At 41.4% G+C, this 24,793-nt stretch overlaps 3 protein-coding genes across 4 annotated transcripts; 1 reads left to right on the forward strand and 2 right to left on the reverse strand.

Annotated features, from left to right (window-relative positions):
* On the reverse strand, positions 1-5,509 carry cdkn1ca (cyclin-dependent kinase inhibitor 1Ca). Its single transcript, XM_026377770.1, has 3 exons — positions 5,491-5,509; positions 230-658; positions 1-104 (listed from the first exon to the last, which is right to left on the reverse strand). The coding sequence occupies exons 2-3, from the start codon at positions 654-656 to the stop codon at positions 1-3; spliced, it is 531 nt and encodes a 176-aa protein (XP_026233555.1). The 5' UTR covers positions 657-658; positions 5,491-5,509.
* Positions 2,221-17,956, forward strand: trpm5 (transient receptor potential cation channel, subfamily M, member 5). The gene is made up of 26 exons (XM_026377771.1): positions 2,221-2,334; positions 3,582-3,649; positions 4,246-4,402; positions 4,510-4,690; positions 5,111-5,277; positions 5,375-5,552; positions 6,532-6,596; positions 6,973-7,158; positions 7,445-7,544; positions 7,652-7,770; positions 8,271-8,612; positions 9,058-9,201; positions 10,451-10,574; positions 10,777-10,922; positions 11,579-11,691; positions 11,782-11,883; positions 12,146-12,404; positions 14,129-14,247; positions 14,398-14,530; positions 14,649-14,823; positions 14,977-15,145; positions 15,288-15,466; positions 15,697-15,829; positions 16,017-16,089; positions 16,206-16,296; positions 16,457-17,956. The coding sequence occupies exons 1-26, from the start codon at positions 2,308-2,310 to the stop codon at positions 16,600-16,602; spliced, it is 3,696 nt and encodes a 1,231-aa protein (XP_026233556.1). The 5' UTR covers positions 2,221-2,307; the 3' UTR covers positions 16,603-17,956.
* traf6 (TNF receptor-associated factor 6) lies at positions 16,955-24,774 on the reverse strand. Of its 2 annotated transcripts, none has more exons than XM_026377767.1 (8): positions 24,692-24,774; positions 23,432-23,751; positions 22,982-23,132; positions 22,169-22,327; positions 21,986-22,057; positions 21,597-21,674; positions 20,430-20,753; positions 16,955-19,474 (listed from the first exon to the last, which is right to left on the reverse strand). In XM_026377767.1, the coding sequence occupies exons 2-8, from the start codon at positions 23,749-23,751 to the stop codon at positions 18,869-18,871; spliced, it is 1,710 nt and encodes a 569-aa protein (XP_026233552.1). In that variant the 5' UTR covers positions 24,692-24,774; the 3' UTR covers positions 16,955-18,868. The 2 variants fall into 2 exon arrangements, with proteins under 2 accessions (XP_026233552.1, XP_026233554.1); XM_026377769.1 differs by lacking the exon at positions 24,692-24,774 and adding an exon at positions 24,415-24,524.
* Positions 24,775-24,793: the final 19 nt, after the last annotated feature.

Raw genomic sequence — 24,793 nt, forward strand, 5'->3', positions numbered from 1 at the left:
TCATCTTATTGTTTTGCACAGAGCTGTCTCGGTGGCGCTTGTGTGGAAGTGGTTGGGGATGCTCTTGCTCTCTGTCGTCGTCCTCCTCCTCTTTGCGAAATAATCTGCCAAGAAAAACGAGAGGAAACGAGTTGTTTACTTGCTCATGATTGTTTCATTATAACTCAGTAAGCGTGGACGCACGGCGGGCGAACAGACTCCTCGTGGATCTGTAAGACCCGATCCTCACCTGTGATTCGTGCGTTGTTCCTGGGCTTGGCTGCGGCTCTGGACAGCGTCCTCTTCCTCCGGACGGGCGTCACTTCAGCGGGACATTTGGACAGTGTGTTGGAGATGCGGGAGCAGTTCTCCCGGTCGGCCCCGGAGCTGTCTTCACGGCTGCCCAGCGTGTCGCCATCCTCGGTGCTGGAAGTGCAGACGTCGTCCCTGGGAGGTGTGACCTCCTGATAGAAAGAAGCAGCGCAGTTTGCGGGTACTTCCTCCCACTGAAACCTGCCGGAGAGCGGCGTCTCAGTCTGGAAGTTGAAGTTCCAGCGGTGACTGTCCTGCTCCGTGATCTCCTTCAGCCTCAGCTTCAACTCCCTGCGCAGCTGGTCGTGGTCTACCGGGCCAAACAGACTCCTGCAAACGGACTCTCTGCGCCCGATGGGATCCATCCCTCTGTTTGGTTTTAGTGGCAAAGGTCGTGGTGTAATTTAAAGGGATGATGTTGGTGCTCTGGCCATCACAAAGCTGCAGGGCGATTTAAAGGCTGCAGGGATGCTCTGTTTGAAGACAGCGAACAGAGACTGCTGATTGGCTGCATCTCTCTGAATTGGACAAGGGGAGGGGGCGAAATTCATTCATTGTGTGCTGAAAACCACAAAGCCACTCATAAAAGCCTCCGGTTTCGTTTGTGTAGCCCATTATTGTGATAATGTCTGCCCTAACACTTAAAGGTCGGTTTTTACAACATTTCTTCTGTGCCTGGTGCATGTGTCCTATACATTCAAAAGATAATCATGTTATTATAAGTTTCTCTTATATTGCAGGTGGAAAACCACTTTAAAATCTTATCATTGCAGTCAATATGTTTTCTAATTTTAGCTTTTTGTGAATGAAATATGCAGAGTAGCCTGTAGGCAATGGGGATCACTGCACACTGCAGCATTCATTGTGGAGGTCAAAGAAAAAAAAAAGACAGAAAGTATGATTTAAATTAAATAGTAGTTCAAATCAGGAGAGGATGAGTCAAGTGACACATACTGTATATATACTGTACATAAGAGTACAGTGATGAAAAAGTCATTGCTTTAATAGTAGTTTTACTCGCAATATGTAAAAAAGGCTTTAACTTAACTGTAGGTATTATATATCTAATTCAATTCAATTCAATTTTATTTGTATAGCACCAAATCACAACAGAAGTCATCTCAAGGCACTTTACAGTGTTTAAGGTTTAAGACCATAAAGAGTATAACTGTTTAAAAAATGATATAGAAAACCTAACAATCCCACATGAGCAAACAGTGGAGAGGAAACACTCCCTTTAGAGGAAGAAACCCTTACCAGAACCAGGCTCATGGTGGGCGGCCATCTGCCTCGACCGGTTGAGGTGAGTGGAAAGAGGAGAGAGAAAAGAACAGCAGGCCATAAAGACAACAACAAGCAGCAAAAACATTGGGCAGGTCAACTGGATTCTGGAGATATACAGCTCCACACCGATGGTACCTGTATAAAAATCACAATTAAACTAGAAGAAGGCACCTTCACAGTCAACAAAGGGGTGTAATTTTCAGTTGTTGCCGGTAAAACCACTGTCTTAACTGCAGATCACTGAGCAGCCACGCTGGCGGAGTTGGCGTTTATGGGAGTTGCATGACAGAACCGAAGTGAGTTATTAATGAATGGTCTGTTCCCTATTCCGTGAATCTCTTTTCCTTTCCCCTTTTTTCAAAATGTGGACAAATGATTTCTTGTCCCAGGATGTGCCAACAATTGCAGACAATAATTACAATTTTAAAAGTATTCGAAATGCTGTTGTGATGAAGTACTTTGTGACACCTGCTGTTAAAAAGTGCAATATAGCCTACTGTGTATAAACAACTTATTTGAAATACGAGCCTTTCTTTGGTCCTGATGAGAGCAATGTGCAGCCATTGACCAACATGCAAACTCATGGAGTGCTACGGTGTTCAGGATTGGCTGTAGGGAGAGTGCCACCTTTGTACCACACCCCAGTGGCCGGGGTGGTTCAACTGAGGGTTGTTAAAGAAAACTCCTCAGCCTTTACAGGTGTGGTTCAGCAGGTGGAAGAGAGTTTCAGCCATGCAGGAGAGACAAGACACACCTCTGGTAAGTATGTACCGTGTGGCACCTGTGCTTTTCTATGCAGACATTTAAACAGGTGATTTTTGAAAGGGTGCTCTCCAGTACATTACTATATTTATATCTTGCAGATGATGACAAGTGTTTTTACATAGTGGGTGGTAGCACAATGTAAGAGAGTCATCAAATTATTTATTTGTTTATGTATAAAACTGTAAATTATTTTATATCTGGAGGATGTAAAATAATCTTTAAGATTCAAAGGAGAAATGTTTTTTTACTGCATAGATGTAGGTGTCTGTTTGGCCGTACAGGGTTACCCATATACTGTAACTGTCTCTGGCTAATGTACATAAGTAGACTGAGACATCCCAGAATCATTCTCTCTTCTGTTTGACAAAAAAAAGAAAAAGAAAATGATGCAAGATGTCAAGTGTGCATATACTGTGCGTGAGGGTGCTGAGCTTGCTTTCTTCTACCTTTTGCATGCAGATCGTGTTGTTTGCATGCCCAGTAGTCTTTTTTTCCCTCTCAGACCCAGAGTTGTAGACACATAAAGGCTCCCACAACAAGCTACTCATCCAGATTAAAACAGATGGCTTAATGTCAAATGACTCTGAGTGTGTGTGTTAACCACTGCACCACTGTACTATTAGAACAATTCAGTGTACACAAGGAGACTATGTGCACAGAAAAATGTACTTGTGTTGCATTTTTGTTTTAATCATCTTTCACAAGCGAGCTCAAGTACCCATGCAAATAAGGGTGGCTGATAAACGTCTGTGTTTACTCAGGCAAATGGATAAGCTTATCAATAATGAATGAGTTTCCTGTTTGACCCCAGTGTCATTTATTTCTATGAAAATAATCATTTTGAGATAAAACAGAGAGTGGCTGTTTTCATTGTAAAACAATAACAAGCCAAGACCTAATATCAAAAGCACATTTCTCAAACACTCCAGACTGTTCATTAAAACCAATAGACATCATTGTCATTTCACATTGGATCAGGGTCTGCTGGGAGCCCACTGTACTGTGGCTAATCTCTTCTTGGTTCCATGTGTTGTGCATGAGTAACAGTGTTTCATGCGTTTCTAGTTCAAACGTCAGTCAGGAAGCACTTTGCATAGGAAGCGAGGATGGAAATTTGGCCAATTTTGCATTGACCACAAGTTCTTCCAAGAACCTTTCTGTCTATGAAAAAGAGTGGCGAGTGAGTCATAATGGATTCTGAGTGAAATTGACATTACAGCTGTGTATTTATTTGTTTACAGGGGCCCCTGCAGTCGCAGACACGGTGCCCACAATGTGGGGACATACTGGAGTGGTCAGACGAGCACAGGTGTGTGGTGTGTATGTATACAGACGTCAAAGACAATGCAAACAGGTCCATCTATCCCCTCCATGTGAAGGGATATACTGAATGCATTGCATTCATGACAGAAGTTCTTATGTGGCTGTGTTGTTTCATATTCATGAGAAAGAAATAGTCATCAGATCAACTGAAAATAGATATTTCTGAGAAATTAGATCATCCAAGTTAATAATAGGCCATAAGTGAATAGGGTGCAACAGCAAGCAAACATTTGCACAGGACCAAGACGCCCCAATTAGTTCCAAGTGTAGTTTTCTATTTAAATAATTCATGAGAGCTGATAATAATTTCCTTGTTGGAGAATAAAATACTTTCTCCAGTGTTAAATGCAGAAAAGCAGATCATGGGTAAAGCAGCCCAACCATGAAACACTTAGAATACACTTAGAAAACCTTATAGATTTTTAATCCAGCTCTGCATCTGGATCTGTTTCAACATGATATGCAACATGATACTGGAAAAGTCTCTGGTCCCGTCTGAGAATATTAGGCTTTGCCAAATCGAGGATGAAACTGAGGATTGCAGTATAGCATGAATAACGTGTGTGAGTGTGTTTCTCTTAGTGTCCTGCTGGGCTGTTCCTGCAATTCTACAGTGGATGAGACATTGGAAAATGTGGCCAGAGGGCTGGCCAGCAGAATGAAGAAGGAGAAGAGTCACTGGGCAGCTGGAAGAGTGGGCGACATTGACTTTATTGGCTCCACTAAGACGAGAGGGAAGGTGAAACTAAATGATACTACAAAAAAAAACTAAAGGCAACATAACTGTAAATAACACGTTTGTTTCAAGCACAATGCTGACATATTGACATGTCTCTCTATACTCAGTTTGTGAGGGTGCGCAGCAACACAGACGCAGTGCTGATCTACCAGATGCTGACAGAGGAGTGGGGCCTTTCTCCTCCACACCTGGTGGTGGCAGTGGTTGGAGGAGATGAGCTGGCTCAAATGAAACCTTGGCTCAGGGACACCCTCAGAAAAGGACTTGTGAAGGCTGCACAGAGCACAGGTTATAATCAGGGGGGCTAAACCAGCATTTTGAACTCAGCACTCACAGAATGGGTATTCTGTTGCCCTCTGTTGACTGATAGCAGAATTACAAGAGACAACAGCATTTCTTTTATGTATATGTATGGTGTCTATAATAAGAATTCAAATGTATTCATCATTTTCTTTTATTCTTTTAATTTTAATGCATCTTTTCATTTATTCAAGTGCATGAAATGAGTAACAAAGAAATCATTATATCCACATAATAGAAAAATTTGATTAGCTTCATCAGTAGAGCAGCTGCTTGACATCCAGGACACAATTCGAATTTAACACATATATACACAGTAACGACTCATTCTGTCCTTCCCTAGACCTTGCTACAAAAATATTTATATCTATATGCATATACATATGCAAATGCTTCTCTTTTCTCTAGGGGCATGGATCTTGACAAATGGCCTCCGCTTTGGCATCACCAAGCACTTGGGCCAGGCAGTGAGAGATCACTCCTTGGCCAGCACCTCCTCTAAAATGCGTGTAGTGGCCATTGGCATCGCACCCTGGAACAAGATTCACAACCGAGAGGCACTCCTCACTGCCAAGGTTTGAGTACATGCACAGACGATGCAGAGCTAATAAAACCTAAATATATCATTTATGTTGATGTGTTCATGTCGTCTGCTGTCGTCCTGCTCTGAAGGTGGATGAGCCTGCAGTATACAAACCACAGGACTTGCCTCATGGGTCAGTGTATTCTCTGGATAGCCACCACTCTCACTTTGTACTGGTGGAGGAGGATCCCAACAGACCAGGAGCTACGAGTGAAATGAGGGTGAAGCTGCTCAAGCACATCTCTCTTCAGCGCACTGGTTATGGAGGTAAACTGCTGGGAAGCTGTAATATGTAATTTGTAACATGAGTGTAGTTTGCTCACAGTTATGCTACTGTGAATGATATTAGTTAAAGTCTAGTTTAAATCAGTAGCTTGTTTTACATGTATTTATAAAAAAAACACAAAAATGTACTTAACTATTAAAAGTAGGTCATTGAGTGAGTATTCAATCTGATAAATGGTTTACATTAAACACATGTACACACATACAGTTTGTTAACTTTTCATGACTTAGTGTCAAATCATAAACCTCTGAACTGTACACAGAATGCACTTCAGCTCAAAACTCAGAAGTGTTCTGCATTATTTCTGCAAATGAAAAAAGTTTGTGTTGGACATGGGCTCTTTGCAGGAACATCATTGTGCTTTTTGGTGCATCACCACCAACAGCTGTCAGTTAGTGGAGCAGCATAAAACAAACATCAGGAATGAATGCTCACAGGCCCGCTCATGAGTACAGAACAAACAAAACAGGGACCAGTTCTTCAAAACATTAATTCAGCATGCTAAAAAAAACTTTTCTTCATAGTTAACTCCTACTGCCTTTCAACACCACCACTGTACAAAGTTTTATGTTATTTTAATGTATGTAACGGGTCAGAATGTGAATAGGAAGAGCAATGAGACTGATTAACAGAAAATAAGAAGCACATGTTATTCTTTTGTTTTCTCTGACATGTTATTAAAATATTGGGCTCCAGATAGTTTTCCTCTTTAAGATTTCAAAACTGTTTGAATGTAACAATCTGAAAAAGGGAACATTGCTCCCTTTGTCAGTTCACATCTTAGAACCAAAGGGAATCTGTAAAAAGATGATTGTCATTATAGCATACTGAAAAAAACAATGTTTGTTTTATAGTTTAGGGCAGAAACAACTGCACTGTTCACAAAACAATGAGTATTCCTACAGTCTCATACACTCCGAACCGTAAATGGTATTATTAATGTAGTTGTGGTGCTTGCAGGTGCAGGCAGTTTTGAGATCCCTGTTCTGTGTCTCTTGGTCCATGGGGAACCCAAGATCCTAAAGGTAGGATTTATTTTCTAATGCTATGTTAGTTGCTCAACCCCCTTTAAAGACAAAGAGACTCTTTTGAAAGCCAGACACCTGTTCTGTCATATGAATGTACACAATCTGACTTTGAATAAGCTCGAGAATTAGGCTCTGAATCAAATTGCTGTTGCGCCACCTCGGGAGGTATCGAGCCAAAGTCAGAGTGAGGAAAAAATTCTGGAAAGCCTGTCAAAGGCGACAGTTTATTTGCATGAATAGAGCCACAGCCGAGGAGATTATACTGTAGACGACATCTTACACTGATCAATATAATTCTCTGATGATGTTTAGTTGAGCAGGCTCTTAGTCTGAATTCTATGAGCATGTCTGAACACTGTACCCCTTTCTGCAGAGGATGTGTAAAGGCATTGGCAATTCAACACCATGGCTGATTCTGGCAGGCTCAGGGGGCGTGGCTGACATCCTTGTCACGCTGATGAATAGGGGTTCCTGGGACACAGACAGCGTTCATGAGCTGTTGCTGGACACCTTTCCAAATGCCCACCACAGCACAGACATCAGTAACTGGGTCAAGCTGGTGAGAGCGATGTGCACAGCGTGGAGCCAGCACATACACAGATATGCACATCACAAGACTTGAATGCTGCTAGGAAAATGGGGCACAGTAGGAAAGATTGCGAGGGAAGCTAATGTAGGATTTTCATCTCTATCTTCAAAATTTGTATGTGAAGACCTAAAAATAGTTTTTGAGTTTAAATACACAGTAAGGGTTTGTTTTAAAGCAAGTCATAAACAACTAAAACTTTCATATTACTTACTAAAATGAGGTGATAGTGATAACTGGTTGTCAATCTGCCAATCAGATCCAGAGGATGCTTGATAATGGGCATCTCCTCACCGTCCACGACCCTGAACAGGAGAGCTCTGAGCTGGATACAGTGATCCTCAAAGCTCTAGTCAAAGGTAAAGTACACCTTTTGAGAGACCTGTTATCTACAAACTTGCAATTTTGTGCACTTCATGAGACGTGAACCTGTTCAGAATTTGTATGTTATGTATTTATGCATTAGCTTGTAAGAGCCAAAGTCAGGAAGCTCAAGACTTCCTGGATGAACTGAAGCTGGCTGTGGCCTGGAACAGAGTGGACATTGCAAAGAGTGACATCTTTAATGGAGACGTGGAGTGGAAGGTGACAGAAATAAGTAATTTGAGGAATCTTATTAGAATTTTGTCATATTCTGGTAATACAGCAATCAACATTTAGCATATTTCTTAACTACCAAAGTGGCTGCTCAGTTAGGCTGTACCTGAGCCCTATGGTTCTTTGAACTGAAGACCATTCATCCATTTACTTCATGGATGCAGACAATTTCATGGAAATCCATCCATAGTTGTTGGCATAGTTGATTCTGGACCAATGTGTTAAAGCAACCAACTAACCAGCTGTCAGGTGGACACTGCCATGCCTAGAGCCATGCAGCTAATGTAACCATCTATGCGAAAGTGACTAAATCATTCTGACTGAGCAGCTCATTAGGCAGCACAGAAATGGAAAGTCAATGTACATTGTAGTCAGGAAGAAACAAGCCTGACACTTAGAGTAGGTCGGACTTATTTCTTCCATTGGCTGGAAGATGAGGAGACAGCTGTTTTATGTGTCATTGTAAGAAGGACACCCGATCTTTGCAGGCATGCGACCTTGAAGAGGTGATGATGGATGCACTAATCAACGACAAACCCGACTTTGTGCGCCTGTTTGTGGACAACGGCGTGAACCTGGGCGAATTCCTTACCTACGGTCGTCTACAGGAGCTTTACTGGTCTGTGTCGGAGAAGAGCCTCTTTCACAACCTGCTTCTCAAAAAGTATGAGGAGAAGCAGATTCTGCTTGGAGCGGCCAGGACGCCTGGTCCGCCAGGGCACCATCCACCCGAGCAAGGGAAACCCCGCTTCACCCTCTATGAAGTTGCCAAAGTGCTGAAAGACTTTCTCCATGACTCCTGCAAAGGCTTTTACCAAAAGATTCCCACAGTGAGTGATACTGCTATACACAAAAATTCAAATCATTTAGCCTCCTGTAAACTGCGCTAAATAGGTTTGATCTTGTACTGGAAATGTAAGAAAGGCCAACCCTCTTAGATTGTTTCATTTGAAACTCTGAAAGACCTGAAAACTTTATAGTATATAATAACAATATAGACAATATACATAATAATGGTACAAACAAAATGACCTTAATCTTAAATTAGTTTACCAAACATGCAAATATATGCTAGTGAAGGGATCTCCATCTGCAGATTTTCTTCTCTCTTGCTCATATTATAAAATAAAATTACAAAATTGAATTATCCCTTGAACTATATGTGTCTTTTTCCTGAGCTTCATAGACTGAAAATTAAATTCTATGATTGACGTGATACCATAACCTACTGTGTGAAGCTACCTTGTTAACTATGTAGTGTACTGTTTGCTCCAGGAGAAGCCAGCAAAGGGACGACTGTTTCACAGCCAGAAGAACCTGGCTGAGTTAGAGGAGCGCTGTGAACATCCCTGGAGGGATCTGTTCCTCTGGGCTGTTCTTCAGAACCGACAGCAGATGGCAAACTACTTTTGGGCCATGGTCAGTGTTGTCAGCGTCTTTAGTCATTTCAGCCCCAGCTTGTACCATCTCTATTGACTGGTTCAATCAATAAAAGGCTACATGTCCCTTGGTATTGGCAAATGGAGTAAAGCTAAGTTATACTGCGCTAGTTTGTATTCTGGGTTCAGAGGGAACATGAGTGATGTGGGTCAGCATAGTGCAGGCACAGGTGAGTCATGCCACATGAAAATGTCACTCTAGATAAAAGAGCACAGCAAACGTCATATTATCAAGAACGGAGGTGGACTAAAAAGCTATCTTATCTCCAAGAACATTATTCAAATGAAGGTCACGCTGCTCGCTGGGGCAGTGTAGTCAACCAGCTGTGAGGTAGTGCAGGAGTAGCTAAAGTCCCGATGAAGTTAATGAGAAATTTATCCTGACATGGGATTGATGCTCTATGAATAGTTTAAATGACAGCAATCAATGGTAATTGCTCTTTCTTTTCAACATCTTTTCAAGACACCTTTCATTTCTTTATTGCTCTTCCCAGAACTAAGGGAACCAATTATTGTAATCTCACAAGCGGTCACCCTGATGTGCTCCTTTCCTGCGTCTTATTTCAAACATTATCTGAAATTATGGTAATTGCATTTAGCGTGTGTACATCCCCCACTGCAAATCATTTTAGCACTCAGACTCTGGTTGGGATATCTGTATTCATAATTTGATTGTTTGAAGTATCTCTCATGTTGAAGGTCTCATCACAATTATCCTTGCAGGCTGGCTTATGCTAGCAAAATATGTCACATTTAATATTTGCGTGTACATGAACCCAGGCGTATCATTATATAGTGTAAAGTATAGAGATCACTATCACTGAAATAAAGATATATGAGATCAGCAGCTTTAGATGTAACTTAAATCCCTCTGAATCAACCTGAATGGAAGAAAACAATGTTAATTGTACGTCAACAAATAAGCAAAAGCATTTGTAGGGTTTATTAAAACGGATTGAAATAAAAGGATTTATTTCAGACTAATATTCATCTAAGCCACATTCAAATTAGCGTTTGAGTCAAGGACATAAGAAACTGTTGCTGTAATGTACTTGGTCAGATATGCTTTTAGAAACACTATGTGGACTGGCAGTATCTGTTGGAGCCCATTGCCCACATTATGTTAATTTAGATGCAAAAGATGCGGCACTCTTAAAATTCTAAACTAGATTTCTCAGATCCATCTTTCAAACCCATTTCTTGGATCCAGCTTTCTTTTAATCCTTCAGGGCCCTGAGGCGGTTGCGGCGGCGCTGGCGGGTTGTAAGATTCTGAAAGAGATGGCACGACTGGAATCTGAGGCTGAGTCTGCACGGAGTATGAAGGAGGCCAAGTACGAGCAGTTTGCCCTTGGTGAGTGCATAAACTGTTCAATGACAATAACTGAGCGAGTGATCAGAAAAAGTAAGGATCAAATGTAACAAGATGTACATTCAGTGACCTCAAAACAGCATTTTTCACAAGCACAAACAGATGCATCTGCAAAGCGATGAAGTACGAATCTGAATCTGACTGAGTGGTTAACACTTTGAACTCTGTGTTCTTATTATGGCAGATGTCTTTGGAGAGTGTTACTCCAACAGCGAAGACAGGGCTTACGCTCTGTTAGTGAGGAGAACACACTGCTGGAGCAAATCTACTGTCCTTAACTTGGCGACTGAGGCAGACGCCAAAAGCTTCTTTGCACATGATGGAGTTCAGGTAACGTGGAGACGCATCCTTATGCTCACTTGACTCCAATCTAACACATTTTAAGCTATGTTATAGCATATAGCTTCAAAAGAGTTTCCTTGAGAATGTACCTGTTTATATTAGCACTGTATTACATATTTTTTTCAAGGTCATACAGTATCTTTTGCTGCTTATTGGATGCAATTCATCATACAGTCTTGCCTGAATATCCCACTATCATTAGAAAGGCAGGAAGTAAATGTAATATTTTTTTAAAACACACAAATGGACTAATATAGCATTATAATCTGTAAAGAGAGTTTAGATTTTACTAGCTTGAATGTATTTTTTTATTTTTTCTATGGAGCCTGGATGAACCCAAGCATTACCATCGCATGTCTGTTTATTTTAATTATTTCCTCCGAAACTGCAGCGAGACAGATGGCAAAAAGGAAACGGTTCACACATCATACAGAATGTTTGGATGAGGAAGGAACATTTGCATTAATTTAATGTTAACCAGCTGTGGCAACTCCCAGATTGATGTTTCCATGGATATATAGTCACAAGACTGCAAGGCCCAAGTATTCTGTGGCCAACGTTGCCCCCTTGTGGTGATGGTTTCATTCAGCCGTTAATTTCATTTGGGGCTGTTAGTGAAATGCAAAACTAAACTTTTACTGCAGGCTCTCCTCACAAAGATTTGGTGGGGGGCGATGACAACAGACACGGCCATCTCCAAACTTGTGGTGTCTTTCTTCTGTCCACCGCTCATTTGGACGAACCTCATAAAGTTCAGGTGAGGAGTCTTATTCAAGTCTTATCTTGGCTAAATAGACCTGCTGTACATGTTGATGTGCTGTGTGACGCTCTCCTGTGTGTTTCTCAGTGAGGAGGAACTTGACAATCGTAACGGCGGAGAACAGTTTGTGGAGCTGGACAGTCTGGATACAGAAAAGGCTTTGCTGTTAACTGATGATGACGACCATTTGTGAGTTCACAATCAAATCATTGCATTTGAAAGCACATGATTTAAAACACATACTTAAACCTCACATGAAACACTTTGCATCCGGTATTAGATAAGACGTGGAGTTCGACCACCTCAAATCAACAAAGCCATTAATAAAGTCAATACATTTCTCATGTTGCAGAACTCATAATAAATCCATATTTGTGTAGAATACATGTATTTGTTAACTGTGTTGTGTTTTCTATGCACTGCGACGTCATTTCCAATCATCATTCTCCAGGGATTCTTCACCTGGAGGTCAGACAGCTCAGAGTTGCGCCTCTGTGTGGTGGCGTTACCTAATACGTCGCTGGCGTCGCTTCTGGAGCGCTCCTGTCACTGTGTTCCTCGGTAATGTCATCATGTACTTCGCCTTCCTCTGCCTCTTCACCTACGTGCTCCTGCTAGACTTCCGCCCAGCTCCACCCTTTGGCCCTGGAGCCCCAGAGATAATGCTCTACTTCTGGGTCTTCACCTTGGTCCTGGAGGAACTTCGACAGGTGACTGTCAAAGCATCCATTCTCACTGGTTCATGTTTATATCATATATATTCAGTTTATATATTAAACACATTATTGGTGATTGTGTTTTGGTAAAGATCCAGTTTTTCAATCTGGAAAGTTTTGCACCTAATTTGAAGCACTGGCTATTTTGTTGGATGTGTTTGCATTGCAGCGAGTCAGACATATCTGAGTTGGAGGTTGTGTGAATCGCTACAATGACCCCATTTTCTTGGGGGTTTGAAGGATTCATAAGCGCTTCACCTCTCTGCCTGACTCCCTCCCAGTTAGCCAGGTCAGACAAGCATGATCCCTTATTTCACTGATCCTGCTGAGCTTTCCTCCCTTGGGCTCAAAAGCCCCAGATGAGACAGGCTTTCACCACTGTTCTCTCAGCTCGATTTTTCAACATGTATCTCAGAAAGCCCCTGAGCTGAGCAGAGCAATGTTTCCAAAAAAAGAACCACACTGCTACAGGAGGCCCTGGCATGTTACCAAGCCCAGCAGCACCCCTGTGCCTTCAAAGGAAAGGCTCTGGGGTGCATGCCTCTCCCTAAAGGAAAGTGATGCCACAGAGGCTCCTGTTCTTACCATACTTATCATGGAACAAGGCTAGAGACTGTCGGTTTACCAGCTTTGCATCTGATAGATTGCAAAGCTGCAAGTTACAACTGCAAATATGTTGTAGCATGATCTGTTATCACATATCCAGCAACAATAGACCTCACTGGCTTTCAGCCCTATATTGTAGTACTAACATGATGGTTCAGCCTATTTGTGTAATGTCAACGTAGGAGAGATTTGTGACAGTTTTGTAGAATTGTTTTTTAGCCAACATCAGTGATTCTGTATTAGGAGTGACCTATCTGATCTGTGTACCCTCAAACACTACACTTTTACCTAGTTTACAGAAACCTCCAGCTCCTCTTACACTTAATTTATACCTTGAAAAGGTCAGACGTCATCAGCAGTGCTGCAAAGAAAAAGCCAAGGACAAACAGAATTGAAGAATTTCTCTGCAACCATGCTGAAGCTGAGCGGAGCAGGAGTAGATTCAGAGCTTGTGGCGGTAGTGATTGAGTATCTTGAGGACTATGTGATCCCAGAGAGCGGCTGCATGGATTACCATGCTAATTTGGTTTCTTATTAATCCACTTTCCAAGCCAATTGTTCCATGTTGCCTGCGTTTATTTATTTCAATATTATGACTTAATTTATTTTTTCATTTATATAGTTAGTTCAGGAGTTGAACGTGTTTGGTGGTCTGCTCATGTTGGCATTAGGCAGCACGACAGCTGGGGCTACTTACAGCTCTGTTGAAGCCACAGGAGAATCTCAACCTTACACCTTCAGGGGTAATAGGCATTTCAGAGGAAGGAGAATTTAGGACACTGCCTGTGCTTCTAAATCTGCGGGGCTGTGTACCTGCTCTCCTCAGGCAGGTGCATCTGAATAGGGCTCCAGAGTTTGACCTGACAGAGGACATGTTAATGTGACAAAAGCATTATTCTTCTCTAACAGTAAACAAAAGTCTGGTCAGATACCAAAAAGGTTTACATTTATTAAATCCTCTTTCACCTACAACTATCACACTGGTTACTGGAAATGTTGAAAATGCCTCCATCTGTACTTTTCACATAAAAGATAAGGTTGGTGGAAAATAGTTAGTGTATTTTCTGTCTGTGTGTCTTATACTAATGCATAAACTCTGTTTTATGACACAGAGCTTCTTCACAGATGAAGAGATGAGCATCTTGAAGAAGTTCAAACTGTATGTAGAGGACAATTGGAACAAGTGCGACATGGTTGCCATCTCCCTCTTTGTTGTCGGAGTTTCCTGCAGGTAATAAACATTAAATGATGTTGTTGGCACCGAAAAAGAAATGACACAGTGGAGGCTCTAGGTTTGTTGTCTTGGCTAGAGCGGCTGGATTAACTATGGACTGGACACAATTCTAGAAATGAGTAATGTGTGTTTCATTTGATTTTACAGGATGGCAAATGACACCTATGAGGCAGGAAGGACAGTCCTGGCGATAGACTTCATGGTCTTCACTCTACGTCTGATCCACATCTTCGCCATTCATAAGCAACTGGGCCCAAAGATCATCATTGTGGAAAGGATGGTGAGCAAACAAAGCACTATTACCTCAACCTTCCTCACTGAGGATCACGTTAGGTGACTTTCATGGCCGTGTGTGTGTGACAGTGAGGAGGATGACAACATCTGTTTCTCTTCTACAGATGAAAGACGTTTTCTTTTTCCTGTTCTTCCTGAGTGTGTGGCTGATCGCGTACGGTGTTGCGACCCAGGCTCTTCTCCACCCCAACGACCCCAGGATTGACTGGGTGTTTCGCAGAGCCCTGTACCGCCCGTACCTGCACATTTTTGGCCAGATTCCCTTGGAGGAAATAGACGGTAAATGGCAGTGGGTGGAAATGCCTGTATTTATTCAGTATTACCAATCTCTAACTTAATGTTATGTTGTGATCAATCATGCAGGTTTCCTGTTGACCTGAATGTTATGTCTTCTAATTTAATCGTCCTGTTCTCTTCTTAAATGGAGCACAGCTGCTCGCATGCCTGAAATGAACTGCACCATTGACTCAGAGGAGATTATCATGGGCCTCCGGCCGCCATGTCCCAACCACTATGCCAACTGGCTGGTCATCCTGTTGCTGGTTATCTTCCTTCTTGTCACAAACGTCCTGCTGCTCAACCTGCTTATTGCCATGTTCAGGTCAGGGGCTAGAAATCTAGAAAGATCAAGCTCATACCTTTGTCTGTCTGATCATATGAGCTGAGCTCGTGGCTTCTTTGTGCACTGTCAAATCAAAATCAACTGGTTTTGTTAACTTTTAGCTCTTTTTCTCCACTGTCAGCTACACATTTCAGGTAGTGCAGGGCAACACGGACATCTTCTGGAAGTTTCAGAGATACAACCTGATTGTGGAATACTACAGCCGCCCTGCCCTGGCCCCACCCTTCATCATCATCAGCCACCTCTCCCAGCTCCTCCTCTGCCTGTTCAAACAGCCTGAGTCCAAGCAGGAATACCTTGGTATGAATATTCTATCAGCATATTTCCATTAGGGACGACTAAGTGATTAAATTTAATTTCAAGAAGATACTGGGATGGGTTCTTGTGACTTATCTGCCTAAAACAAAACAAACAAAAACAGGCAAACACACAATGTTCTTATCTCTGTCCTTCACCTGCTCTATCTGGAAATTGCCTAATGGTTCATTGGTTATTGGACTACCTCCTTGTGAGTGTGTATTTTTTTGCAGAGAGAGAGCTGCCAGCAGGACTAGACCAGAGGCTGATAACATGGGAGACAGTACAGAAAGAGAACTACCTTGCCAAACTGGAGCGTCAGCATATGGAGAGCAGTGAGGAGAAACTCAAAAGTACCTCTGCAAAGTAATTGTCCTTTTGTAATGTTGTTACCCTGGCTTAGCGGCCACATTGTCCAACACACTCTGATAAACCCACTCTACCCAGCAACAGACTTTTGATGCTCTCCTTCCCCCTTCTGGTAACAATTAACAACTGCAGCATAAAATATGGTTTTCATTGATTTGTGTGTGTTTGTTTGTTTGTGATGAAGGGTTCAGAGTTTGCTGAGGATTGTCAGTGGGTTCAAAGACCAAGAGAAACGACTTGTATGTATGGAGGCTCAGGTAAACCTGGAAAAACGACCTCAACACTAACATTACACACATGGTCTTGTTGTCTTCAACATATGTAATCTGAAGAAAGTTTATGGAAGTCTCTCTCATGTCTGTCCTGTGTCTAGGTCAGATATTGTGGGGAGGTGTTGTCCTGGATGGCAGAGTGCTTTGCTCAGAGCACACTCAAGTGCGGCAAGGAAGCCCCAAAAGCTCCAAGTGAGTCGGAATCCAGACGCCGCAAAGATAATTATGCGACTACAGGACGATAACACCAATGATTCAAACAGAAGAGAATATGTGATTCTAATCTTACAATACTGTATGTATTTTATTAATATTTGATTTAACTCAATCTTAATGTGGCATGACGTTTCAGTGTCTCTAACAGCCGCTAAAGAAAGCTGCACGAAGGACGCACCTCAGAATCAACCTGAGAAAGAAGTCAAACAAGAAAAAGGAGAAGGGACACCAGGTCACCCAGGATACGGTGCAAACAAAAAATTTCCATACATTGATGAATGAAAGTGATAATGGTAAAAAATTGAGTTGTGATTGTGGTGTAATTTGGGGAGAGGGGACATTTATTTCATTTTGATTCCACTGATAATTAATAAAAATATATTAATTGCCTTTACAGATTGCAAATGAAGCGTTTGAGTTTTTAATAGATTTCATTTCTAACAGACTTATTTTGCATCTTTCTTATAGGAACTACCGTTATAGGTTCCCTCAGTAGAACAAAATATAAAGCATATTATCTATTAGTCACCCACAGATGGCATTTTAGTTCCTCAGTTTAAAAGACAAAAATATACTGGAACAAAACTAGTCTTTTCCATCATGGTTAGTAGAAAACATTTAACTTTAGCCACCACAGTTTACGTAAGCTTTAATTTAAGGTCATTCTCCTCAGTTTAAGACCAGTCTGTATACTAATATCAAGCATACACAACAAGCATGAAGAGTAATCATTTTTTACACAGGTAAGTCACCTTGAATGGCGTAATAAAGAATTAATAGGCAGCAAAATGTAAAAGACACTAACCCATGATGTTGTATTTATATCTTGTCTGTGCTTGAAATATTTTGTTACGTCACATTAGCGAGGATTATCAATTATACCAAAAGCACAAGTAACAACATAATGAGCACAGTTATGCTTACAGCCCATGTTTATCATCAACAGTACAATGTGGATTGTCCTTAGGGTCCGCCAAATCTCCTCCTCATTAATTATCAGCAAATGAGACTTCAGGATATTTGAATCGTTTTCAAATATCAACACATCAGCTCACATAGTTATCAACTGGTAGTATTCTTCTTGACCTTTCACTGAAACATTTCTTGTCATGTTACCGGCACCAAATATTCAGTATAACATCACAGTGTTACCACTCTGGTCAAACGTGTTACTTTAACTTTGAGAGTCGCTTCAGCTTTTCTAGATGACACTCCTCGGCAGCTTGTCTAACCTATAGATACAGTACATTAACACAAATGTTTCCAAGATAACATGTTGTTATTTACATTTAGAGACAGGAAAAGGTTCCTTGGGCTCCTCTTGTTTCATTTTGTCCTCTCTGCGCACATGAATGACAAAAATGATGTACTGTTATAGCTATTTTTTCTTTGAAGCAGTGACAGTAGTTTTAAAAACGTAAGGAATCTTTAGTGATTCTGTATAGAAATATGAGGCAGATTTGGTTCAAGAGGGAGTGCTGGTCTCCTGATGTGTGGTTTTGGCTAAATGACTACATGTAAATGCAATTTGGTGATGCTGAGCTGATTAAACACAGACTATTTGAAAACAGGAAGCTTGCTGCTAGCATATGGGTGAGTACAAAGATTTCAAAATTAATTAAAACAATACTGCTTCTGTCCCTTTTTTTCTTTCCTCTTTTCCTTTCTTTTCAAAACATGCACTGACATTTTAAAATTAGTAAACTATTAAATACATACACTCACTGCCCACTTTATTAGGGACAACTATAAAGTCTAATGCAATTTAATACAGCAGCTCTGTCGCAAATTCTACTTTTTACACATTATAGTTTCTGTTTTGTTGAAACTGTCTGAAAGGTGATAATTCACAACATAACTATGTTTTTAATTAATTAAGTCTTATCCAGAGTCTCCACCACCAGGTGTGGCGAGGCATCGGGGGACCGGGTTCAACCATGACTGTCCTGTATTAAGGTTTTAGTGGGTGGTGGAGTTGCACTGGAGTGAATTTCTAATGTAAATAATGCGGTCGAAACATTACAGGAAAAGTACAGCTTTGTGGCAGATCTGCTGTATTGGATTGCATTTGATTGTACAGGCTATTAAAGGGGCCAATGAGGGTACATAGCATACGTTAGCATACATACGTAGCGGTTTCTACATTTTAATTTGTTGTCAGCTTCAATCTTCCACCTCCTGATATCCATGAATTAAATTGATTGAGCACTACTGAAAATCTCATCATAAACAATTATCGCTTACAGACATGGGCAAAATACAAAGTTGATACCCTTACGTAAACCATAAAAGTCACTTTATAACTTCAGTTTAATAAACCTGGCCTGGACAAAAGTTAAGTTACCCTAAACTTTATATTTTGAACAACCTTTTGTGACAATCAAGTGATTTTAAGATAATATCTGATTTTCATGAGTTAATTTGTGGTAACTTTTTATTTAATCTTACTTTTGTCTGTTTCCCGTTATTTCAGTGACCACTGTGGGTTTATTTCTTTTACATTAGGGTACCAACAATTTTGTCCACATCTGCAGATATGAGGTTCAGTTCAGTCTCTGGAAACTGATGCCTCAGGCCCCCTAGGCTGCACCGTTGGTCCTTCGCGATGAAACGTATTGTCAAAACGTGCCGTCACCTCACAGCGGATAAGCAGAATGTCGTCTTTAACAAAGGCTCGCTGTGTCAGCTGATTCAGGTGTAGAAAGGTAACATAGCCAAATCCTTTGGGGTTGCGCTGGATTGTGGGTTTCTGGAAGGCTTGCAGGTCTGGCTTAGTCTCCATCACCTCCGTATGATGCTGGCATTCTGGGCTTTGGTCTAGGATGGAAAGTCGGATGGTGCCTTGAAATGGCCAGGTCAGGAGCCCATCAAACGCCCCTTGCATGGTGTGGACAAAGAGGGAAATATAGTTGGAGCAGCGTGGTGCAGTGGGCGTCTGCAGGTGTAAACGCAGGCACAGCTTGTAGCCAGGTCGGCCTGTGTAGAAACCAGGGCTGTGCTCAACCACTGGCAGGCCTGCCTCTTGGTTTCGCAAGTGTACAGAAAAACCTCTAAGGCGCCAAACGAAGGTACCGTTGCAGTGTTGAGCTTCCAGCTCCTTCACTGTCTCCTCCAGCATTGACACCCTACGTCGGAGCTCTGCAAGTTGGCCCGCCTGCAAAAGAGGTAGGAGAACAGTTTTAAAGACATCTCTGACAACACCTAAAACATCTCCAGCCGTTAGATACAAGACGCTGCCAACAAAAATGGATTATCACATCTGAATAAACACTACAGCTGCAGTACATGTTTTAGAAGCCACATTTGACATTTCGTCTATTTATCTCCTTAACAGTGATTAATCTGTCAACCACTGATTTTCTTTTTTTCATTTTTCTTCTTTCTCCTTTCTATTTGATTGGCACTGGCCGCCATCTGAACTCATTCCAGTCAATTAATAACAAATGTCTGCAGACAGATTTGCAGCCTACATCAGAAGACTTTTACTCATTTCCGATTAAAAATTACAGTGTATGGATGTCAAAAATCGGTGCAAGGGACACATTTGGATGCATTTTATTAGCACTTCAAAAGAGCCGTGAGTGAGATGAGCAAATCTGAAAATACAGTTATGGTGTTTGTGCTGCATCCTCCCCTCAGCTCCTCCACCTGGAGCACACAGCAGACAGGAGAGCTGAGACGTCATTATTATTATTATTATTATTCATTTTATCCAACTTGTTTCTGTACATGCAATAAAGGTGAGTGAAAAGGCAATAGTAGTTTATAGTAAAACTAGTCCTCTAACAGGTGTAGGCCACCTGTTCAGCAGTGAGTCAAATCAGCAACAGAGAGAAAGATTAATGAGAAATAATAACTGAATCCTTTACTTTTTTGACCTTCTCCAAATTCATACCTCCAGTACTACTGTGTACTTAATAAACTGTCAAATAATATTTTGAAAACATCAATTATTTCTAATCAGGTTCTGAATGTATTGAGTTTGCTCAGTGGTCCCTTTTTAGTTTTAAACATATCAGCATTATAAAGACAACAGGCCTCCCGGCTCTCTAAAGATCGACATCGGCTCTGGCTTCGATGTTGAATGCCCATATTGACACGTCCCCTACCTGTGTTTCTTTTAAGATGATCAGCTCACGCAGCTGGTGATCCTGTTTCACCAATCTTCCATCCATCTCTCTCAGCCTCTGCATTACTTCACTGGGTTGAGATGAAGAACAGTTGCCACTGAAGCTTGCATCTGGTCTGGGCCCACTGGAGGCTGATGTTGACGCTACTGGTCCTTGATCATCAGCAGAAACAGAAGATCCAAGTGTCCACAGGGATTTGTGTGTGGTGCCATTGAGGCTAAGGCCACGTAGGAACTCAGCCATGTAGCGCATGTGCATCTGTGTGAACTCCTGCATATGCTGAGCAAGGTTGTGGCGCTGCATCTGTAGAGGCAAACATTTCTTTGTAACATTTCTTTGGACTAGTCTCCAGCAACGACAGGAGTAATAGTGATCTTCCACCACATGGTACCACCTCAACTCGACTCATTTCAACACATTTCGCTTTTAGTATCAGGCACTTTGTTTTCCAGTACAAATTAAGTACCTCTGGAGTGTAACGTGGTGTCAAACCCGTAAAACTGTAGACATAACATAAGAACAACTCATGACATATTAGAAAATGGTTTCTTGTTTCTTGGTATGTGGCTGTTTGTCACAGTAAGGAGACACAAAAATAGTTGAGTTAAGTCAAGCCAGTACTATGCATTACAGAACTCACTATAACAGTCCTGAAAATAAAGTTCTCAAAGAAGGTTCTTGTGTGTGGTGCCATTGAGGCTAAGGCCACGTAGGAACTCAGCCATGTAGCGCATGTGCATCTGTCAAACATGACAACTCTCTAGATTTGTCATGTTTCCATCTTTCAGTTGTAAATTGTATTCATTTCCGCTACTGGTCGCTGCTGTTTTGTGTTTTGTGTTCTGTTTTTGCAATGTCTTCTGACGTCTGTCTGCACTTTTTCTTTGTGTTCTTGCACTGTTTGCACTAGGTTGCACAGGATGCACTTTATGTGTTTTGCTAGGACAACTTAGCAGTCCTCAGCCCCATGTTTGTCTTGTTGCCGTTTTATGTAGCACCATGGTTCTGGAGAAACGTTGTCTCATTTCACTATGTACTGCTTCAGCTATATGTGGTTGGAATGACAATAAAGCTTCTTGACTTGACTTGACTTGACTTCAACAGTGTGCAGAAGATGTGGAACATATGAAAACTGTATTTACTTACCATTTCCTTACATCCAAAGGCGCTAAAGTTACAGGCAATGGGAGCTTTTGGGCATTCTGTATCACAGTGACAATCCATCTAAAACAAAGGATGAACAGCTCAGCTCATTCATGTCTACTTACTCAAGTAAAATATTCAACAAGAAATTCAACAAGGACCTTATAGCTGTATAATTGTGGACAACTGTAATGTTAGATCACTGTGCGCACTTGCTATTGCAGAATGATGGGTGCTAACATCAACTCTGATATGAATGAGACTGGGTGTTGAGTAGTTCCCCATCGTTTGAACAAAAGAGAAGTCCATGTATGTAGAAGCTGCCTAAATTATTATCAAGAGGCTGATATATAACATCTGATATATCAGAAGTGTTTTTCGTGGCAACTCACTTGATCCCTAATGAGATCCATCTCACAATACTGGCATTTGACGCTGGCAAAGGGACACTGCTGCTCATGAAGCTGAAGGAAAAAATTAAAACCATATTGTAAGAAGACTAATCCGTCTTGACACACACAGCAAAAGATCTCTGTAAAATGAAAGAAGCAGTCAAGAAGGTGAGTCAACAGTACTTCTCTCTCTTCATAAACAAAGTATTCCGCACAATCTTGACAGGACACAGGCCTCCGTTGGCACTCAAGGGTTTTGTGCTGGTCTAGGTGGCTCTTTCTCACTGACTGTTGGCACTGTGGGCAAGGCACCGTGGAAAACTCACACTGTGCCAAATGATTCTGGAAGGAAAACAATATATTGAAATGATGCGATTAAATGTGACTGGTAGTGGGACAGCAGTACACATATAGCAATTTCTTTTTACCTCACCAATTTTTTTTGGCAAAACAGGAACACGTAGTGTGACACTCCACAAAAACCATTATTACTCATCAACATACATTAGTGACTTCATGAGGCTCTTTCTATTTGAAAAAACTATAACTCTCCTGACTAGCTGTTGATTGGGAGCCAGCGGTGTGAAGAAACTTTGGAAAAATCAGAAGGAAGTGTCTGTGCTGACTACAGTAGTGTTGACAGGACAAGAGGCAAGCTGAGCTGCCAGTATCTTACTTGTTGTCAGTTTTATTTTATTGAGGCAGTTCCTATTTTCCTAGACTTTAATCACAGTACTTCACTAATTATTACAACTATGATATAATGTGAAAAGAATCTATGACACTAGGAATCTCAGTGTGCATACAAGCACTTCCTCCCAATTATCGGAGGTAGATGATAGTGTATTGTACATGTTCTCTGATCACTCACTACACATCTATGTATTACCAACTGTCTTAACTTCATGTAAATGTTGTTATACAACCTCAGTCCACCTTAAAACACTGGCCTTTAAATCAACATTCAGAGATGTCTGACAGTAACAATATTCTCACCTCTAAATGTCGGAGCTCCATTTTGTCAGAACAGCCAGAGTTGGGACAGCGAACAGTAAGTGAGAGAATCTCACGCTTGGCAAAGTTATCAGGAAACAGCTGGTCTTCTGACAGCATTTCATTATCCACAGGGCACCGTTGTCCTGTATCACTGTTTTGCAGGATGAAGAGATGCAACCATTTAGGCTGAATTTTAAGATTAGTACTGTCTGCATGGTGCTTTATATTTTAATACGCTATCAATTGTCTGCTAAAATCATTCTCTAAGACAAAAAGCATCACTTAAATGAATAGCAAGAAGATATTTTGTTTTGGATTATTACTCAGACATCTGACAAATTAAAAGTAGTACAGTACAAAGACTAATAAAGAAGGAAGCTAGTGTTAACAAATGTATTATAAACATGGGTTAGTCTTCAATTTTATCAAGAGAGCCGGAAAACAGCATACCGAATGGATTTCTCAATGCAGTTCTTGCAGAAACGATGACCACAGGGTGTTTGAATGGCATTCCTCAAAGCCATGAGGCAGATAGGGCACTCATATTTACTCTCTAGGGGAGGGTCAAACTCCACATCATAGCCCTGGAGTGGGACAGTAGTCTGAAGACTGGTCGAGGTGCCGCTGATAAAGGTGCCGGGGCTTTCTGAAGGGCTGAGGGGAGATTCCCTCTCCTTCCCCATCATGGCCAAAGCACACTCAGACAGGCCTCCCACAGCTCCTTCGCAACTGTCCTCCTCCCAACTCTTGTTGCTCTCACAGCGCGCCATCTTTGGAGAGTGGGACAAACATTTTAAAAATCAACATGAAAAAGAAAGAAAAGGGGGCACAGAATAATGCACAGGAGTCTTATCCTACTAACTTGATGTATATTTTTTCTACTATCCATCTACTAACACACTGTGATCTTCTTAAATGAAAAAAAAAAAATCTGTCATCAGAGAAATCAGAGTTGAGTTTCCAAAATCTTATTGAATAAACTTATGCAGTACAGATGGAGGGCTGTGGGCGTTTCCATCATCACCTAACGCAAACTAGGAAGCACTTTCTGGAGGGATCTCCAAACCTGTGGTAACAGGAGTGATCACAGAGAGCACAAACTTTTAGAGTGGGCACAAAACTGTCCTGAAGTCGATCTCACAAACTTCAAACTTGCTTCCTGTGGGACGTATGCTTGTAGTGATTAGATAAAACACCGTGACCTGACAAAATGCGACTTGATTTGTCTAACTTTAATTGGATTGTTTGTTTTCACGTCCAACGCTAGTAAAACTACAACGCTAAAAACCTTTTAACCTTTTAAACTTATCCACTGTTTCTTTTCCAAGCTAACGTCAAGCACCCGGTGAACTCCCCGGAGGCACCTGGGGAGTTACTAAAGTACCAGATGCCATGAGGAGCACGACTCGACGAGGTCCTGACTAGACTGGTACCTTAGGTAACACTGAGACGATGTCGAAATCTATTTCATAATAGATAAATTAAAGTTAAACTCCTGCATATATCAAGTTAAAGTGTGTTGGCTACGTTGCGACTGGATAGACCAGTCATGCCCTGGATGCGGAACTGCAACTTCGACTCTGTCTGTGCTCAAAAGCGATTACAAAATAGATACTGGCCCAAAGACAGGCAGCAAACACACACCTTCATCAGCAACAACAGCAATAAAGTCGTCAGTATAATCAGAAAATAACCATACAGTGCACAAACCTTTGACACGAAAACGTCCTCAACTTATTGTTTTACAGTTTCCTGTTTTTTTTTTTCCTTTTCAAACGTCATCAACCTGCTGCTGGCGTGCGCAGCGCCCCC

Source organism: Anabas testudineus, chromosome 3, assembly GCF_900324465.2.
Source record: "Anabas testudineus chromosome 3, fAnaTes1.2, whole genome shotgun sequence".
Classification (NCBI taxonomy): Eukaryota; Metazoa; Chordata; class Actinopteri; order Anabantiformes; family Anabantidae; genus Anabas; species Anabas testudineus.